This window comes from Aulonocara sp. 'chitande type north' Nkhata Bay, linkage group LG23 (genome assembly GCF_057382095.1).
Source record: "Aulonocara sp. 'chitande type north' Nkhata Bay isolate Kocher_YH1m ecotype deep benthic linkage group LG23, A_spYH_male_GT1.1, whole genome shotgun sequence".
NCBI lineage: Eukaryota > Metazoa > Chordata > Actinopteri > Cichliformes > Cichlidae > Aulonocara > Aulonocara sp. 'chitande type north' Nkhata Bay.
Genome location: NC_141365.1, coordinates 45,827,589 through 45,847,247, shown reverse-complemented (window position 1 = coordinate 45,847,247; position 19,659 = coordinate 45,827,589). Strand labels below are relative to the sequence as shown.

The following is a 19,659-nucleotide window of genomic DNA, read 5'->3' as shown; positions in this document are numbered from 1 at the left end:
AGTTTCAGTAGACGTAAACTGTGTTTGATTTGTGTTTTGATTTCCAGGAAATGAAAGTAAATGATTTTACTGACAAATGCATCTTTTCAATGATTTAGACACAAACGAGGCCCACACTTCAGCAGACAAATCTTTTTCCGTTTATCTGCCCGGTGTTGTGATCATCTTTATAACTGGAGTTATCGTGGGATTTATCTACTGGAGGAAAAGTAATGGGTGAGACTATTTTTGCTGCAGTAATTCAAAGATGATATAGATCTAGAGAAAGTAAAAGGAAACATCACATTTCAATAAATGAGAATTCGGTGTATGTTAAACATCATGTCTAGAATGAACACTTTTTATCCTTCCAAAAATAATTATCATTATTAAGAGAGAAGATAATATAAATGTAGATGTTCTTACTTGATTTTTCTCTGTTTGAATGTGAATAGTGTTACACTAATGCTGACATCCTTTCTTATCAACGTGGCTGCTTAAGGTCAGGAACATCTGGAGTGTCTGTACCTGAAAATCCCAACGGTTTGGTGAGCAATTTATTGCTACGATCTACAGCAGCTAGTTAAAAGTTTGCCAGTAAACATAAAACATGTACATTTATGTTTTAGGATGTTAACTACTTACATAGATAATTACAGATTAGTGTTATAATACTATTAGTGCCAACTTCAGTGTCCTTTATTTTGTGAAGAAGCTCTTACAGAAATGAGCAGAAACATTAAATAATCCAGGCAACAGATGGAGAGATTTAAAGATCAATAGAGTGTGTGGGTAGACCGGGTTGAACTTGATTAATACCTAAAATATTTCACTTTTCTAAAGGATGACGATGAGCCAGATCAGCCCTATACAAACCTTCAGCAGCCATCGAGTGATTCCTACCAGACTCTCATCTCAGTGAACCATCAACACGACAACAAGACACGCTCAGCAAGAAGCGCAGGAACTGTGGGAGTGGATAATAAAGCTCTATGAAACATTTTAAAGTATATAAAACTTTAGCTGACATACTAATATAATAATATTCATATATTATAATAAACGTCCATCTTTTCACACTGGATAGTTGTTTCCCAGTAATGGAGACCATTCAGTCATAATACTCCAACTCAGGCTCTCAGATTTAATACAATACAAACACAATAAACTGTGGCAAACATGACTCTTTGTATCAGACTAGTTTTGTTTTTGAACAAACATCTCATCATAATTTGAACACAATGTCCATCCAGATAAACAGAGAGATCAGTCTGGCTTAAACAATGTTGGTGGTTTACCTTCTACTGTCCTTCCACTTTTATGCACTTCTATTTTAGACATAGTAAAAGTTTCAGTGTAGACACAAGAGGTGAAATAAGGAGGGTGCAAGTCTTCCTGCTTTCACTATAGTCTACCTCACACTGTCAGCCACAGTTACTTCCTCACCAGCATGACTGCACGGAAACTCTGCTTTCTCCTGCTTCTGCTTGTGGCTTTTAGCAGTGAAGGTAAATATATATAATTAAAAAAGAAAAGCTGTAAAGCCAGGTGTTTAAGAAGAAAGCTTTAGTTAGGTTAGTGAAATAATATATGTGATTGATTTTCCCACAACAACAAATATATAGAAACTATAATCCCGATTTTGTTTCATTTTAACTGGAACAATTTATAGAGACTCTTGTGAAGACAATTGGAAAGAAACCCGATTCCACTCAAATATGCAGCAAAACAACTCTGAATATTACTGTGATGATACTGTGTGAGATCAGCACAGAGAGGAGCCGAGGAGAACAGCGTCGTCTGCTCTATCGTTACGACCGAGGCTTTATTCATGGCTGTGACTCCAGGTTCACACTGATCAAAGAAAATGAGACTGTGTTTCTCCACCTGCTCAACTTAACATCTGAAGACAGTGGGAACTACACCTGTGAGTGTGGATTTCGTGGTGGATTGTATGTTCTCCATCTCAGTGTGACTGTGAGAGGTAAAAACATTTTCTATTTATACCCACACCGCAGATTCAAGGTGGATGTTTGGAACTGCGTTAACACTTTCTTTTCTGTCATACATGGTTTGAGGTCGTCATTCCCGCCTGCAGCGGATTAATGAAAGGTTTCAGTCAGGAGATGAACATCTGGAATGTTTTTAAGCTCTTCTTCTGGCTAATTTGTTTAAAATTTCATTATAAAACTGCTCCAATCACAACTTTGGTGTTATTTCATCAGTGAAATGTTTGAATGATGCAATTGAAACTCTAATGTAATGAAAAGATAAACATGTTTTCCACTTTAATATAACAGGTTAATGCAAATTTCGTGACTTTTCACGTTTTCAAAATGAAGTTTTTTTGTGTGTGTGGCAACATTCAACAGACGATGGAGATTCTTCTGGCATGAAGTTCATGGCTACAGTTCCCATCATTTCTGCTGCTGCTTCACTCATCAGTGTGGCTGTGATAACCTGTGGTTACAGCCTGAGGAGAAATCCTCGCAGGTGAAAACTTTTACTGACGCACTTAAACTCATGAAATGACCCTTTGAAATCACTTGAGCACATTACTGCATACAGCAGCCACTGTGGTGTTCAAAGTATCTCATAGGTTCTTTTCAAACACCACACATTAGTTGTAGACATAGCTAGTCTTGTTTTTGAGGTATTTTTCACCCCATGACCTCTGATGTTTTTATCCTAACAGAGAAAACAGATCAGGTCTAACTAACTTAACAGGATCTGAAACTCGCCAGATGTTTGTGAGTTTTCCATAGTTCTGTTTTACACTTAATTGTGCCGAGGCTGCAGTGCATTATGTCTGTGTTTTAAGCTGCACTTTAATTAAATGTAAATGACAGTGTAAATTGTTGTTTAGGACAAAGAGGACCGCTACATGAGCCTTCATCGGCAAAACATCGATGTCTACCAAACTATCTCCTCCGGTCGCCTTCATCATGATGCTGAGGCCGCTGCATGTCACAGTCATGTACAATAATAATCAGAGATGGAGTTTTTACCCTGACTACGTGATCTATAAAACTATGATGCTAGACATGCTATCTATAAAAGACACTGACATTTTAACTTGCCAGCATCATGTGTACTGTTAGTTTGTTTTGCACTGAAAAAAGAGAAAAATATTAACGTCCAGTAAAACTTGTAATTATGTTGTGAATGAATTGCCTGAATTCATGGCTTTTAACACCATTTAATTTCTGTTTTTTATCTGGTTTGAACGTTGAAAATCCTGCCACTTGGCTCTGTGGCCTCTGCGATCATTATGGTTTTTGCTATACTGGTCCACTTGATAGTCATATTTGATGATGATTTTATTTTATTTTGAGTCATTAGAATCAGAACGGGGGTCAGGAAAGAAGAAAAAAGATAAGCTGGGGAGAAAGTTAACAGAAGAAGAGGGAAAAATAGAGAAGAAGAGAAATAGATGGAGAGGAAGAGAGAAAAAATACTGAAAATCTATTTCATCATCTGCTGAAAAACACAAGGAAAAACCAACACAGTGGGGAACCCACAGCAACAACCAATAATATGCAGTAAGTAGGCTAGTAAGTAGTAGTAAATAATAGATATTAAATGTTACTGAGCAGTAAATGGGCCCAGAGGGCCGAGACCTGAGGGCACCCCACCCGCAGCACAGGCCCAACAGAGCCAGGGGGCCGGGCCCCACCGAGCAGCCGCCCAGAGTGAGCCACTAAACACAGAGAACCACTAATGCACTGTGGGTGGGGGCACCAGCTACTGGCAGGAAGTGTGGTGGGGGGAAATAATACGTGACTATTTTTATGTGGAGTGGAATTAAACTGCCATAGAATATGCTTGTGGTGGATTTGACTCAACACAAGCGTATTGTCAAAGTGTTCTTTGGCATGCATCGAGACAGTTTCTCAGATACTGAAGTGACTTGAGCAGAGCCAGTTAAAGCCTACTGTGCTTGAGTGGGCAGCTCAAGTTTCCACGTGGAAGGTTTAGTGAGACAAAGACAGGAAGTTAAAGCTGCTGACTAATAATCTGCAGGTTCCTGATTTGAGTCTCCGTTAAGAGGATGGTGTCTCTGAGATAATTGCTTTTGTGCATCGATAAATAAACAGGGAAATAAATGAATAGAAAAAAGCATCCGAGCGGATGTGCACCGGCGGTGTGCCCACTGGTCTTAAAGTGCCTTTGCGCCCCTTACCATTTATGGAGGTCCCATTTGGGCACATTGGCATGGACCTATAGTGTACATGGATGTTGCTTTGTATTAGTTCTGGTATATTATACAACACAATAACATGATGCAGTGCTGCTGTGCAACATTTCTGCAAAGAGTGTGGTGCAAGCAAGGAAGATAAGATAAGTCTTGCACAGTCATACCTAGTGCAATAATACAACAAAATTGGAAACTGTCCCACGATAACACAATCATTTAGATACAATATTGGACTTTGTTTACATGTAACTGCACAAATAGAATTTAGAAATGTAATTATTGACAAGAGTGAACAACCACTTATAATGTAATCTACAGCTGTGACCAAACAGCTAGATAGAGAATCAGAAGTGTTGTTTTCTACAAAGTTTGCTGTTTCAGTGAGAGTCATATGTCATATCATTTCAAACAGTGGCGATCCAGTAATGTTGTACAAACGAGTAAGACTAACTATAGACTTTAGCCAAAGTTGTTAAGTTAGCTAAAGAGTTGGGATTGTGTGTAAGGCATAAATAAACCTAAAATGCAATGTTTTGGACGTTCTTTGGCACATTTCCCTACTGTAGGGGTCTCTGCAAGCATACGGGGCTCTGAGAGGGAACAAGATGACAACGAGGAATTCTACTGGAAACAGTCGATCATGTCTGTCAAAGCTGAATTCAGGGCAAACTAGGCTAAATTAGTGTTTTTAGCTAACAGCTACAGTAAGCATAAAAGTGACTGTTGGGCTATTATTTGTTAACAGGGGCGATTTTAACCCATTTTTGGGGTGCTTTGGTTCATTTTTGGGGTGCTTTGGTTCATTTTTGGGGTGCTTCAGCACTTACTTACTTTTTTTTGACAATATTTCCTGTTTGTGTGACACACTACTAAAAATATAAAAGGCAGAACTTGGTTGAGAGGTAACATTTTAACAACAAAAGTATCCATAATATTTTTTAATATTTTGTAATAATTTATTTGTAATAATTTATTCTGTTTCAGGAGTGTTTTTATGCATCTGTATTATATTATACAAACACACTAAAAGTGAATCTCTGTCCAAAATATGCACTCAGTTTACTTCTTACTCATTATGAGCATCATTCATTATTCTCCTCCAGTAATTAAGGTTAGGATATGTATTTTTTTTATTCCAATCCATTCTTCTTTGGCAGCATTTAAATAACCTTGATCAGAATTGATGGTTTTGTTACAGACTTTTCAAAAAAGTGTTTTGCTTTTCTTTCACAAATGTGGGATTAAATTGTTAAAAAGTACAAAACAGTGATGTCATGTTTTGTGACGAGGACCCAGGCACAGAGAGACTTGATGGGTTTAAGAATCTTTTGATTTAATAAAGAAATTTGCAGACTTGCACAGAGACGGTAAAATTATGATGACTGATAAAGGAGACGAAGACAACAGACGATGAGGACAGGGAGGATGCAGGGACCGACAGAGACGGGGAAGAAGTCTCATTGTGACGAGTAAAGTGTATCTTGGCTGGCTGGGCAGCTCTCTGGGTGCTCAGCCCCCCAAAGCACTGATCCTAGAATCCTCCCTGAATTGTGTTAATACAGTATGTCAACATGAAAGCATAACTGTACAGGGTGGGCCAGTTATATGGATACACCGTAATAACATAGGAATGGTTGGTGATGTTAAAGTCCTGTTTGTGGCACATTAGTATATGTGAGGGGGCAAACTCCTCAAGTTCGGTGGTGACCATGGTGGCCATTTAGAAGTCGGCCATCTGATACCAAATGATACCAAACAAGGCAAAGTAAATAATTTTTAAAGGTAAATGTAGAGGAAACATCAAACGTTGTCACGGCTGGGGCAGCAGTCGTGTGGTGGAGTGAATGAGGACCAAGATGCAGACGGCGGTGGAGATGCGAGTGGAGATTTATTTACAGTGAAAATAACAAAGGTGAGGGAAGAAGCGAACATCAACCTAAACTGGGAAGAACTAACAGACAAAGCAGAAAACATGAGGGCAGCAGGGAAACACAGAGATGACACGAAGAAGGAAGAGAGACGTGGAGAAACACCGATGGACACGGAGACTTTTCACCTGTTCCTTTTGTTTGAAGTGGCCGAACTTGGCCACAGTAGGACGTGGTCTCCCGGTCGTAGCCCGCATGGGGCCGATGCGATGCACTCTATCAAAGGCGATGATCTTCACCGTGTCCTCCAGCAGCTTCAGGTGGGTTTTGATGAAGGTTTTGCACTCTGAGCCTTCTTCATCACAAGATCCTGGAAGCACTGATCAATGTAATCTTGGAGAGCCTCTAAACTCTCCCCGTTGTTCTCCAGGGTGTTGGAGATGATTTAGACAAATATTGTTAGTTAGAAGACTATTGATAAGTGTATTTGGTAATACTGAAGCTTAAAGGAATTTGTTCAATTCTAAACTACCATTTGCTTTAATTTTACGCCAAAATCTCCGCGTCTGACGTCAGTTACAACATGAGTCGCTTACCTCTGTCACTCTGAAGTCACATTGAGTTTTCCTCACTGACTGTTTCAGACAGGATTGTGGGAGCAACACAAAAAGCAGCTTCAGCTGGAAACACACAGTTTAGTGGCTTTGCTGCTCGCTTTAAGTCACAATAAACAGGAAACTCATTGTGTCTCATGTCAGAATCACTCATATACAGGACAGGAAGAGGCGGAGCTTATTTCCTGCAGGGAGAGGTTAGCAGTCTGTGTCTTTCTCATTTCTGACTCCTAAAGAGCTGAAAAACACAGGCTGTTATTGGCTGGCTGACACTGGGATTAATGTCCTTGAAGCCAGCAGTCTTTAATGTCCAGGTTCAGAACGGGCAGGTGAAAAACAGTCCTTTATGTCCTCTGATGTTCAATAAACTGTCCTGATTACTGAGGGAGCAGAGAAAGTGTCTCCATCACTCACCACAGCTGGATGCTCTGAAATCCTGGAATCCAGCTGTGGAGAGGAGCGCCGGCGGCGTGGACGCAGTTTAGTAATCAGGGAACAGGAGAGGAGAGAAACACAGCTGGGACCAATTACACACACGAGACAGGAAACAGTAACACAGGACTGTCAAAGTAAAACAGGAAATATAACACAGAGTCCAAAGTAAGGAGACGTGGGACACAGTGAAGACACAGAAACAGAAACCAGAACTATAATCACAAAACAAACTCAGAAACATAAAGAGTGAATCAGCTGATTCAGTGTTTGTGACAAAAACATGGATCCTGGTTAATAACTTTTATTTGTTTGTTTCTGTATTATTTTGTGTATCGTTCTTATGAGCTGTTGTTTTGTCAGTGAAATATTATTTCATTGTTTTAAGCTTTTTGTTGACTTTGAAGTGCTTAAGTTGATATTTTTGAACATTTAATTTGTTCAATTATTGTCGAGTCGATAAAACTGTCAAACGCACAGCTGCTTCCAGCATGGCCGGAGGAGAGGTGGCCGAGCAGACGCACAACACACACAGCTCACAGGTTTGCATTTCTAGATATTGCAGATGTTGCAGAAATTGAGAGTAAAGAACTCAGAGATCCAGCGCTGTCTCCTGCCCCTTATTTATACACCACAACACAACGACAGGCGTAACTCACACAAACGGGTAACATGAGGCTCAGATGCTTTGGACGTGTTCACATATACTGGACACAGAATGATGAAGATGGAGCTGCAGGAAGGAGGAAAAGAGGAAAAACACAGAAAAGATTCACAGATGTGGTGAAAAAGGACACGACAGCTTCTGTTTGTTAGTTTGGTTTTTCTTTATTTGGTAAAGATTCAGAAATAAAGAGAAGATCACATGTTTGAATATCATATTAACGTTCTGTAATTACAACAAGTTGTAAAATCTTTCCAGAGTGAGACAGAGACTGTGCAGAGACTGTAGAAGGACAGAGCAGCAGCAGAGCAGTCCAGATACACTGATGATCCTCTGTCAGATCCAGAGGGACACACAGGGCTGATGCTGGACTCTACATTGTGTCTGACAGTGGAGCTGTTCTCAGAGCAGTTCACTCTGCAGCACTGACAGTCATCTGCACTTCATTCCTCTGTCAGTCACTGCTGGATGAAGCTCTCCTCTCCACCTCCCAGTAACATGGCCCAGTCAGAGCGTCTCTACACACAAGCTGCTGCTGCTTCAACCTCTCTGGATCATCAGGACACAGCTGCTCCTCTCTCAGCACACACACACTGTCCTGTTTACCATCATGGCCTCCACCTGCAGAGAGAAGGAGGAAGAGCAGAGGAGATAAACGAGTGTTTCCAGAGACTCTTCATCAGCTGTCAGTCAGTGATGCAGCACATCCAGTATAAAGAGCAGCAGGGACGTCAGTGCTGGGACTGTACTAGGACTCATTGTTGCTTCACTTTTTCTAATCTTTGGATTTTTATTGAAGTTGCTGAAAATGTTTTTCCCTCCTAGTTTGAGTTTGGACTTTCATTCATTAGAAGAACCTTGGTGTGTCCACTCTGAGCTCTGTAGGAACCCCAACAACAAGCCCAACAATCCAGATGGACGGTTCCAGCTGTTAACTGGAGGAATTCCATCCAAACATCTGCTCTCACTAAATTCTTCCTCACCTACAGACTGTGTTCTTCACTGCTTTAAACTTGGAAATCAATGCAGTCATTGGTCTGCGTGCTGCTTTGTTCAGAGAGCTGATTGGCTGTTGACAGTGTTTGATCAGAGCGTGTCAGCCGTTACTATGGTGACCATAAAGGTGAGAAACAGGAAGTGTTTGTGTCCAATCCTGAAGCCTGTCACCGTTCTCCTCTCACAGCTTCACTGAGAAGCTGCAGCTTTACAGGAAACACTGGATCTTTGTTTCATACTGACTGTGTTTAGTACAATACTGCTGACAGCACCACCCACTCACTCCATCACTCTACTGACCCCAGAGTCTCCAGTCTGTAGTCTGGACTCTTCTTAAGATCAGACAGCTGCTTCACATCTGGATCCTTCAGGTTGTTGAAGTACAGCTCCAGCTGTCTCAGATGGGAGGGGTTGGACTTCAGTGCTGCTGCCAGATAATCACAGCTGATCTCTGACAAACCACAGTCCCACAATCTGTATAAAGAATGAAAGATGTAAGTTTATTAGACAAAGTGCTTGAAATCATTCAGTGTTTCATCATCTGTTCAGAGCTGAAGAAGGTTCAGAATGTAGAAGTTTAGAAAATGGAAACTCCAAACAGCTGAAGCCAACAGGAAGCAGCTTCAAACAGGAAACTGTGCAGAGTTTCAGACTATATGTCCTGATGCAGCCAGTTGGATTTTGGAGATTTGAATCTCTGTTCTGTGACTAAGTCCTTGAATCATTTCTTCCAGTTGGTCCAACAAGACAGACTAAGTATTGGACATGTGTTGTGGCTCCATCAGGGGAGCTTCTAAATGTGATGTGATGGCCCCTCTGGGTCTGTCAGGTCACAGCACTGAAGAGAGCTCAAACTGGGCACACAGTTGTTCCAGTCTGGACCAAAGACTCTATACTGGGACTGAGGGACTGCTTTGACTGCACCCACTGGGACTTTTTAAAGGCTCATGTTCTCACTTAGATCATCGATTTCTACTGACATTTCTTTCTGGGAAAAATGGGGATTACTTTGGAAACAGGAAGTATTTTCCCCAATAAGCAGCCCTGGATTAGTAAATCACTCCAACATGTTCTCAGGCAGAAGAAGCTGTCTTGTTATGAGGGAGAGAAGAAAAAGATTGAGGCACAGAAACCTGTTGAAAGAGAGATAAAGCAGCTAAAATCAGGTGTAAAAGTAAAGCAGAGGATGAGCTGAATAAAGGACACTCAAGGCTGGCTTGGAAAGGAATGAAGTCCATGGTGGGGATGCAGAACAAGGAGCAAAGATGAATGTGATGCTGAATCAGCAGAAGACTTGGACTCATTTGATTCCAGCTTTGATATCATTGATTTCAATGAAGAGCTTTGTGATTGTAGCAAAGGGCTGGTAGCTCTGAGAGTCCCACTGATGAGCTGTTTGTGTGGAAATCTCTTAGTGGGACCAAAGAGAGAAAAAGCCCTGGTCCTGATGCTGTGGGAGGGAAATGATTGAAGTGTGCTGTGAGGAACTGACTGGGAGATTTTCACACATTTTCCAGTCCTCCTTGGAACAACAGGAAGTTCCCAGCATATGGAAACAAAGGTTAAGTGTCCTATGGCACTCAGTGATGATGGTGCTGTGGCCCCACCACCTCCACCTCTTTGTAAAGGAACTAACTGTAATCTGAAGCTTCAAATGGAACTAAGACTTCCTCCACTAGGTGGCAGTGTCTGATGAGAAAGTGTTAGTGGAGCTGGCCTGGAGTCAGAAACAGGAAGATGCAGGATTTGGGCTGAAATGGGCAAAAGTGGTTCGCACTAGTGCCTTAGAGCAAGAAGGTTGTAGGTTGAAGCTTGTTGGTCAGCTGGGCCTTTCTGTGGAGGTTGGATGTTCTCCCACAGTCCAATGAAATGCTGCTTAGGTTCATTGGTGCTTCTACATTGGCTGTAGGTGTGGATGTGAGGGAGTGCTTCTCTGTCGCTCTCTGTTGGCCCTGTGATGGACTGCTCACCTGTGCAGGTGGACCACGCCTCTTGCCCTATGACAGCTAGGGCACAGGCTGCAGCCCTGTGAGCCTAAGCTGAATAAACAGTTAGCAAAAATGATCCATAGATGGCCTGAAATCCCCCAGTTAGCAGTTTGGTAGATAGCTATGACATGCTAATCCCATCCAGCAGCTGTATTCTACCTGTAAGCTGATCCCTGCTGAGCCAAAGCACTTTTTCATATGCAAATTACAACCTTTAATAGAAACCTATTGGTCAGCATCTTATTAGCCTGCTGTTAGCTTCATTCCACAGAAAACTGAGAGAAACTAACAGAGTTGATAAAGAATAAAGAGAAATGTGCTGATTTAAAGCCTTTGAAGTGCTTCAGATGATCTCTGTCCACTTCTGTCCACTCATTCATTCATGTAAGCTTTCTAATGCAGCTTTGATCTTCACAGTCTGCTTGATGAAACTCATTCTAACCCTGAATGTCAGAGTGTTCCTCCTTCTCTTTCCCATCATTCATGCTGGCAGTGGAGGAGATTTGGATGTTGGACTGTGTTTTGGATGATGTGTGTATGTTTGTGTTGGACTGCTGTCTGTAAAGCAAACGCACATTTTGCTTTGGATTTCAGTGTCACACAGACTTTAAGGTGCAATGAAGAGTTTGAGAGTTTCACAGTGAATTTTCCAGTGGAGGATTTTTCTTCTTCTTTGAAGGTTTGAAATGTGAACATTGTTCTGCTGCAGTCAATGGACTAAACCAGAGAAGAAGAAAACAGACTTTACCATGAAGATCCTCAGTGTGGATCAGTATAATATCAGCCTGATGTCTGCAGTTTAGTGTCAGCACAACTTTCACATCATATTCATCTCAGCACAACTAAAACATGCTGACTGACCCCAGAGTTTCAAGTTTACATCCTGGACTCTCCAGGAAACCACACAGATGCTTCACTCCTGGATCCTGCAGCTTGTTGTTCTTAGTTGAAGAAGAGGAGGAGTCATTACTCAGGTCCAGCTGTCTCAGATGGGAGGGGTTGGACTTCAGTGCTGCTGCCAGATAATCACAGCTGATCTCTGACAAACCGCAGCTCCTCAATCTGTATAAAGAATGAAAGATGTAAGTTTATTAGACAAAGTGCTTGAAATCATTCAGTGTTTCATCATCTGTTCAGAGCTGAAGAAGGTTCAGAATGTAGAAGTTTAGAAAATGGAAACTCCAAACAGCTGAAGCCAACAGGAAGCAGCTTCAAACAAACACAACAAGAGAAAAAACTCTGAATGTTTCACATTAAAGTCGTACATTTCTCATAAAAACAGGACAAAGACTTGAAAAAGTCGTGTTTTTCCTTCCAGGAACCACATGGCTTCACTTTTAAAGGTGAAGTGTGACAGAAATGGACATATTTGAAGTCCAACACCTTTTTCCAGTCACATTATTAAAGCAGACAAACTACAAGCTCATTTTCATTCCAACAAGTCATCTTCTGACCTGGACTAACAACACTGGTCTCTATGTGCAGCTGGCTGTGAGACCAGTGCTCAGGGAGCGTCTACAAAGTGCAACACTGAAAGAACATCACACACTCATTTGCTTCCAGCACTTTCACACAAACATCTACTGTCATTATTGTCACCAAACTCTGTGGATCCTTTATTGCAAATTCAAATGGGATCAAATGGTCAGACAAAAGAGGGTTATGAGGAAATATGATGAAATGTTGTGTATTAGCAGCAAGTTATTGAATCATTTTCCTCAGAAACCAAACAAAATGATTGACAAACATCTTTTTACAAACTCAGTGTTGGACTTGGATCAGCAGGATAAGCTGATGTTTAAAGGCATTCGAGTCTCGCTGTATGAGAGTCCAGTTCTTACTCAATATTTATGGATGATGTTCTTTCAGTGTTGCACTTTGTAGACGCTCCCTGAGCCTCACAGCCAGCTGCACATGGACCAGCTGACATTACCCAGCATTAGAGGCGGCTGTAAAAAATTCATGTTCCCATTTAAATGGTTTTAATTTGAATAAAACGATGTTGATTCATTCAATCCTGAATCGATGTTTAATATAAATGTATTTTGCCAGAATCTCAGGTTAAAGCTCACAAACTATTTCAACAAGCAGCAAACAGCTAAAACAGTAAATGAGAGCAGCTAAACACACAAAGATGGAAACACAGAGCGTGGATCGTTCACTCGACGGCACGTACACAGACACGCCGTCGGGGCTGAAAGTGGACAGCTCACAGATCCTGAAGCTGCAGGTTTCATCTGTCTCCAACCAAAACTGAGTGAAGCAGCAGCAAAAGAAGATCCAAACTCTGCTTCACGTTTGATCAATATGCTCATGAATTCTCTCTGACTTTGGCTGTTCCTGCCTGCACAGCTCTCTCTCTCTCAGTGTACTCCAAGAACAGCTTCAAACATCTGTTTCTGCATCATTCACTGTTTATTAGCCACCAGTCTGCTGTTGTGTTCAGTGCTGTCGGCCTCTGACAGTAAAGCCTCATTTCTGCTGTTCCATGGAAACTTTTTAAAATGATGACAGATTACAAACTCTCAGCTGTGTCTGTAATCAAACCTCTGTAACTTTGCTTCACTTCAGCAGCATCAGCTCATGTTCACATGTTGCTTCATGGTTTGCTTCAGTTTTTGATCGACTGCAGAATATTTTGAAGGTTATCTGCTATAAAAAGCCAGAAGAGGAAAATCTGCTTCATGTGTTTCTGTTTGATCCTCAGTGACTTTGACACAAAGGCCTCTGCTGTGATGATCACACCTCTGATCAAGTCTCACAGTGTCACAACTGATAAATGATCAGAGTTAGAATATTTCTGACTGTCTGCTGTGTGCCGTGACCTTTGACCTGCTAAAGACAGTCAGCTGTGGATTATTCATTGTTGTGTCTGATACTTAGAACTGTGAGGAAGAAGCTACACAGTTAATCAGGGTCCCCTCTCTCTGAATCAGGAAAGGTGGGCAGGCCGCGTGTGGGCCGCGGGCCATACGTTGAGTATCACTGTTTGAAATGTGAACATTGTTCTGCTGCAGTCAATGGACTAAACCAGAGAAGAAGAAAACAGACTTTACCATGAAGATCCTCAGTGTGGATCAGTATAATATCAGCCTGATGTCTGCAGTTTAGTGTCAGCACAACTTTCACATCATATTCATCTCAGCACAACTAAAACATGCTGACTGACCTCAGAGTTTCAAGTTTACATCCTGGACTCTCCAGGAAACCACACAGATGCTTCACTCCTGGATCCTGCAGGTTGTAGTTGTCGCTCAGGTCCAGCTGTCTCAGATGGGAGGGGTTGGACTTCAGTGCTGCTGCCAGATAATCACAGCTGATCTCTGACAAACCACAGTTCCTCAATCTGTATAAAGAATGAAAGATGTAAGTTTATTAGACAAAGTGCTTGAAATCATTCAGTGTTTCATCATCTGTTCAGAGCTGAAGAAGGTTCAGAATGTAGAAGTTTAGAAAATGGAAACTCCAAACAGCTGAAGCCAACAGGAAGCAGCTTCAAACAAACACAACAAGAGAAAAAACTCTGAATGTTTCACATTAAAGTCGTACATTTCTCATAAAAACAGGACAAAGACTTGAAAAAGTCGTGTTTTTCCTTCCAGGAACCACATGGCTTCACTTTTAAAGGTGAAGTGTGACAGAAATGGACATATTTGAAGTCCAACACCTTTTTCCAGACACATTATTAAAGCAGACAAACTACAAGCTCATTTTCATTCCAACAAGTCATCTTCTGACCTGGACTAACAACACTGGTCTCTATGTGCAGCTGGCTGTGAGACCAGTGCTCAGGGAGCGTCTACAAAGTGCAACACTGAAAGAACATCACACACTCATTTGCTTCCAGCACTTTCACACAAACATCTACTGTCATTATTGTCACCAAACTCTGTGGATCATTTATTGCAAATTCAAATGGGATCAAATGGTCAGACAAAAGAGGGTTATGAGGAAATATGATGAAATGTTGTGTATTAGCAGCAAGTTATTGAATCTTTTTCCTCAGAAACCAAACAAAATGATTGACAAACATGTTTTTACAAACTCAGTGTTGGACTTGGATCAGCAGGATAAGCTGATGTTTAAAGGCATTTGAGTCTCGCTGTATGAGAGTCCAGTTCTTACTCAATATTTATGGATGATGTTCTTTCAGTGTTGCACTTTGTAGACGCTCCCTGAGCCTCACAGCCAGCTGCACATGGACCAGCTGACATTACCCAGCATTAGAGGCGGCTGTAAAAAATTCATGTTCCCATTTAAATGGTTTTAATTTGAATAAAACGATGTTGATTCATTCAATCCTGAATCGATGTTTAATATAAATGTATTTTGCCAGAATCTCAGGTTAAAGCTCACAAACTATTTCAACAAGCAGCAAACAGATAAAACAGTAAATGAGAGCAGCTAAACACACAAAGATGGAAACACAGAGCGTGGATCGTTCACTCGACGGCACGTACACGGACACGCCGTCGGGGCTGAAAGTGGACAGCTCACAGATCCTGAAGCTGCAGGTTTCATCTGTCTCCAACCAAAACTGAGTGAAGCAGCAGCAAAAGAAGATCCAAACTCTGCTTCACGTTTGATCAATATGCTCATGAATTCTCTCTGACTTTGGCTGTTCCTGCCTGCACAGCTCTCTCTCTCTCAGTGTACTCCAAGAACAGCTTCAAACATCTGTTTCTGCATCATTCACTGTTTATTAGCCACCAGTCTGCTGTTGTGTTCAGTGCTGTCGGCCTCTGACAGTAAAGCCTCATTTCTGCTGTTCCATGGAAACTTTTTAAAATGATGACAGATTACAAACTCTCAGCTGTGTCTGTAATCAAACCTCTGTAACTTTGCTTCACTTCAGCAGCATCAGCTCATGTTCACATGTTGCTTCATGGTTTGCTTCAGTTTTTGATCGACTGCAGAATATTTTGAAGGTTATCTGCTATAAAAAGCCAGAAGAGGAAAATCTGCTTCATGTGTTTCTGTTTGATCCTCAGTGACTTTGACACAAAGGCCTCTGCTGTGATGATCACACCTCTGATCAAGTCTCACAGTGTCACAACTGATAAATGATCAGAGTTAGAATATTTCTGACTGTCTGCTGTGTGCCGTGACCTTTGACCTGCTAAAGACAGTCAGCTGTGGATTATTCATTGTTGTGTCTGATACTTAGAACTGTGAGGAAGAAGCTACACAGTTAATCAGGGTCCCCTCTCTCTGAATCAGGAAAGGTGGGCAGGCCGCGTGTGGGCCGCGGGCCATACGTTGAGTATCACTGTTTGAAATGTGAACATTGTTCTGCTGCAGTCAATGGACTAAACCAGAGAAGAAGAAAACAGACTTTACCATGAAGATCCTCAGTGTGGATCAGTATAATATCAGCCTGATGTCTGCAGTTTAGTGTCAGCACAACTTTCACATCATATTCATCTCAGCACAACTAAAACATGCTGACTGACCTCAGAGTTTCAAGTTTACATCCTGGACTCTCCAGGAAACCACACAGATGCTTCACTCCTGGATCCTGCAGGTTGTTGTTGGAGCTCAGGTCCAGCTCTCTCAGATGGGAGGGGTTGGACTTCAGTGCTGCTGCCAGATAATCACAGCTGATCTCTGACAAACCACACCAGCTCAATCTGTATAAAGGATGAAAGATGTAAGTTTATTAGACAAAGTGCTTGAAATCATTCAGTGTTTCATCATCTGTTCAGAGCTGAAGAAGGTTCAGAATGTAGAAGTTTAGAAAATGGAAACTCCAAACAGCTGAAGCCAACAGGAAGCAGCTTCAAACAAACACAACAAGAGAAAAAACTCTGAATGTTTCACATTAAAGTTGTACATTTCTCATAAAAACAGGACAAAGACTTGAAAAAGTCGTGTTTTTCCTTCCAGGAACCACATGGCTTCACTTTTAAAGGTGAAGTGTGACAGAAATGGACATATTGAAATCAATGATATCAAAGCTGGAATCAAATGAGTCCAAGTCTTCTGCTGATTCAGCAGAAGACTTGGACTCATTAGGACTCATTACCTAATCAAACCTCTGTAACTTTACTTCACTTCAGCAGCATCAGCTCATGTTCACATGTTGATTCATGGTTTTCATGGTTGATTCACCTCATTTTTAAAAAAAATGACCTCTGACAGGAAAGTCTCATTTCTTTTTTCTTTTTTTTTTTTTTTGGGCCTGTCCCGTTTGGCTCTTTTGCATCAGAATTGTTGTCTAAAGGCAAAGAAAGATGCCCAACGGATTTACTTTACCAAACTGACCATCCCAGCCTTGCCGTAATGGTCCATTTGATTCACCTTTTATTGTTTATTTTATTTTCACTTACTGAATACGGGACAGACTTGACTGGGGGAAAGAAGGGGAGAAAGAAAGAGGGGAAGAGAAACAGCTGAGAAGAGGGACGGGGGAGAAGGGCAAAAGACAAAAACCAACAGAACGGGCAGAGAAAAAAAATGCATATATCAATCACCTGGATCACCTGCTGAGAAAGAAAAAAGAAAGCAAGCAGAAGAGAACAAGAGTAATAGAATAAACAACATCACAATGATACAGTGGGGCAAAAAAGTATTTAGTCAGCCACCGATTGTGCAAGTTCCCCCACTTAAAATGATGACAGAGGTCAGTAATTTGCACCAGAGGTACACTTCAACTGTGAGAGACAGAATGTGAAAAAAAATCCATGAATTCACATGGTAGGATCTGTAAAGAATTTATTCGTAAATCAGGGTGGAAAATAAGTATTTGGTCACCTCAAACATGGAAAATCTCTGGCTCTCACAGACCTGTAACGTCTTCTGTAAGAAGCTTTTCTGTCCCCCACTCGTTACCTGTATGAATGGCACCTGTTTGAACTCATCATCTGTATAAAAGACACCTGTCCACAGCCTCAAACAGTCAGACTCCAAACTCCGCCATGGCCAAGACCAAAGAGCTTTCGAAGGACACCAGGAAAAGTATTGTAGACCTGCACCAGACTGGGAAGAGTGAATCTACAATAGGCAAGCAGCTTGGTGTGAAAAAATCAACTGTGGGAGCAATCATCAGAAAATGGAAGACATACAAGACCACTGATAATCTCCCTCGATCTGGGGCTCCACGCAAGATCTCATCCCGTGGGGTCAAAATGATCATGAGAACGGTGAGCAAAGATCCCAGAACCACACGGGGGGACCTGGTGAATGACCTGCAGAGAGCTGGGACCAAAGTAACAAAGGTCACCATCAGTAACACACTACAACGGCAGGGAATCAAATCCCGCAGTGCCAGACGTGTTCCGCTGCTGAAGCCAGTGCATGTCCAGGCCCGTCTGAAGTTTGCCAGAGAGCACATGGATGATACAGCAGAGGATTGGGAGAATGTCATGTGGTCAGATGAAACCAAAGTAGAACTTTTTGGTATAAACTCAACTCGTCGTGTTTGGAGGAAGAAGAATACTGAGTTGCATCCCAAGAACACCATACCTACTGTGAAGCATGGGGGTGGAAACATCATGCTATGGGGCTGTTTTTCTGCCAAGGGGACAGGACGACTGATCCGTGTTAAGGACAGAATGAATGGGGCCATGTATCGTGAGATTTTGAGCCAAAACCTCCTTCCATCAGTGTGAACTTTGAAGATGAAACGAGGCTGGGTCTTCCAACATGACAATGATCCAAAACACACCGCCCGGGCAACAAAGGAGTGGCTCCGTAAGAAGCATTTGAAAGTCCTGGAGTGGCCTAGCCAGTCTCCAGACCTCAACCCCATAGAAAATCTGTGGCGGGAGTTGAAAGTCCGTGTTGCTCGGCGACACCCCCAAAACATCACTGCTCTCGAGAAGATCTGCATGGAGGAATGGGCCAAAATACCAGCTACTGTGTGTGCAAACCTGGTAAAGACCTATAGTAAACGTTTGACCTCTGTTATTGCCAACAAAGGTTATGTTACAAAGTATTGAGTTGTATTTTTGTTATTGACCAAATACTTATTTTCCACCCTGATTTACCAATAAATTCTTTACAAATCCTACCATGTGGATTCATGGATTTTTTTTTCACATTCTGTCTCTCACAGTTGAAGTGTACCTCTGGTGCAAATTACTGACCTCTGTCATCATTTTAAGTGGGGGAACTTGCACAATCGGTGGCTGACTAAATACTTTTTTGCCCCACTGTATATGGGAATATGACAGTAAATACTAAATGTTAAACATTATTGTGCAGCACATAAGATCAACAGAACACAGTGTGCTTTGAGGTAGGAGCCAAAAAGGGTGTAGTTTGTGGGTGTGATCACCCGTGTGTACACCTGTGAGCATGGACGCGCTTGTTTTTTGTTTTTTTAAAAGGTTCCTTCATGTAATAATCTGCTAGAGGGTGTGGGGGGGGGGGGGGGGGGGGGGGCACAGCCCCGTCCTCCAGGGCGTGAAGCAGGTGTGGAGGAGATCAAAACTCCAGACATCCAGAGGCCCCCAGAACACAAGAGACCAAGGAAGACTAACAGAGGGGCAGCTGCGCCACTGTCCCGGAAAGAGCTGAGGAGAGTCCCAGATGAGGGCTCACTCAGCAGCCGCGGAGCAGAAGCCAGGGGGAGTTGCAGTGACGCGCCCGTGAGCTCCGCCGGCAGCCAGCTGCGCCTGAGTGACCGAGCCCCAGGCCGAGAGGCCGGGGGCACCCCACCTCCGAAGTGGCCCGAGCGAGCCCCAGGCTCCAGGCCCCGATAAGCGGCCGCCAAGGAGTGAGCCGGTGTGTACCTGGACGCCCATCCCCGGACACAAAGAACCACCAACGCACCGATGTCTGAGGGAGTCCGCCACTGGCAGGGGAAGTGGTGGTAGGGGGAGATAGGCCTCCAAACCTTGGAGGGCCTGAGATGTCCCCAGAGAGGTGGCGCCTGACACCCAACCTGACATATAGACACAGACATACAGGCACACAC

General features: G+C 42.3%; 2 protein-coding genes across 2 annotated transcripts in view; both read right to left on the bottom strand.

Annotated features, from left to right (window-relative positions):
* LOC147302771 (ribonuclease inhibitor-like) overlaps window positions 1-19,659 on the bottom strand; it is a 192,669-nt gene that overhangs the window by 42,681 nt on the left and 130,329 nt on the right. The window lies entirely within an intron of this gene.
* LOC147302776 (ribonuclease inhibitor-like) overlaps window positions 11,582-19,659 on the bottom strand; it is a 71,533-nt gene continuing 63,455 nt past the window's right edge. The window contains exon 4 of the mRNA XM_086282112.1: window positions 11,582-11,801. Within this exon, the coding sequence (XP_086138238.1) occupies window positions 11,582-11,801 (220 nt within the window). The remainder of the gene's footprint in view (window positions 11,802-19,659) is intronic.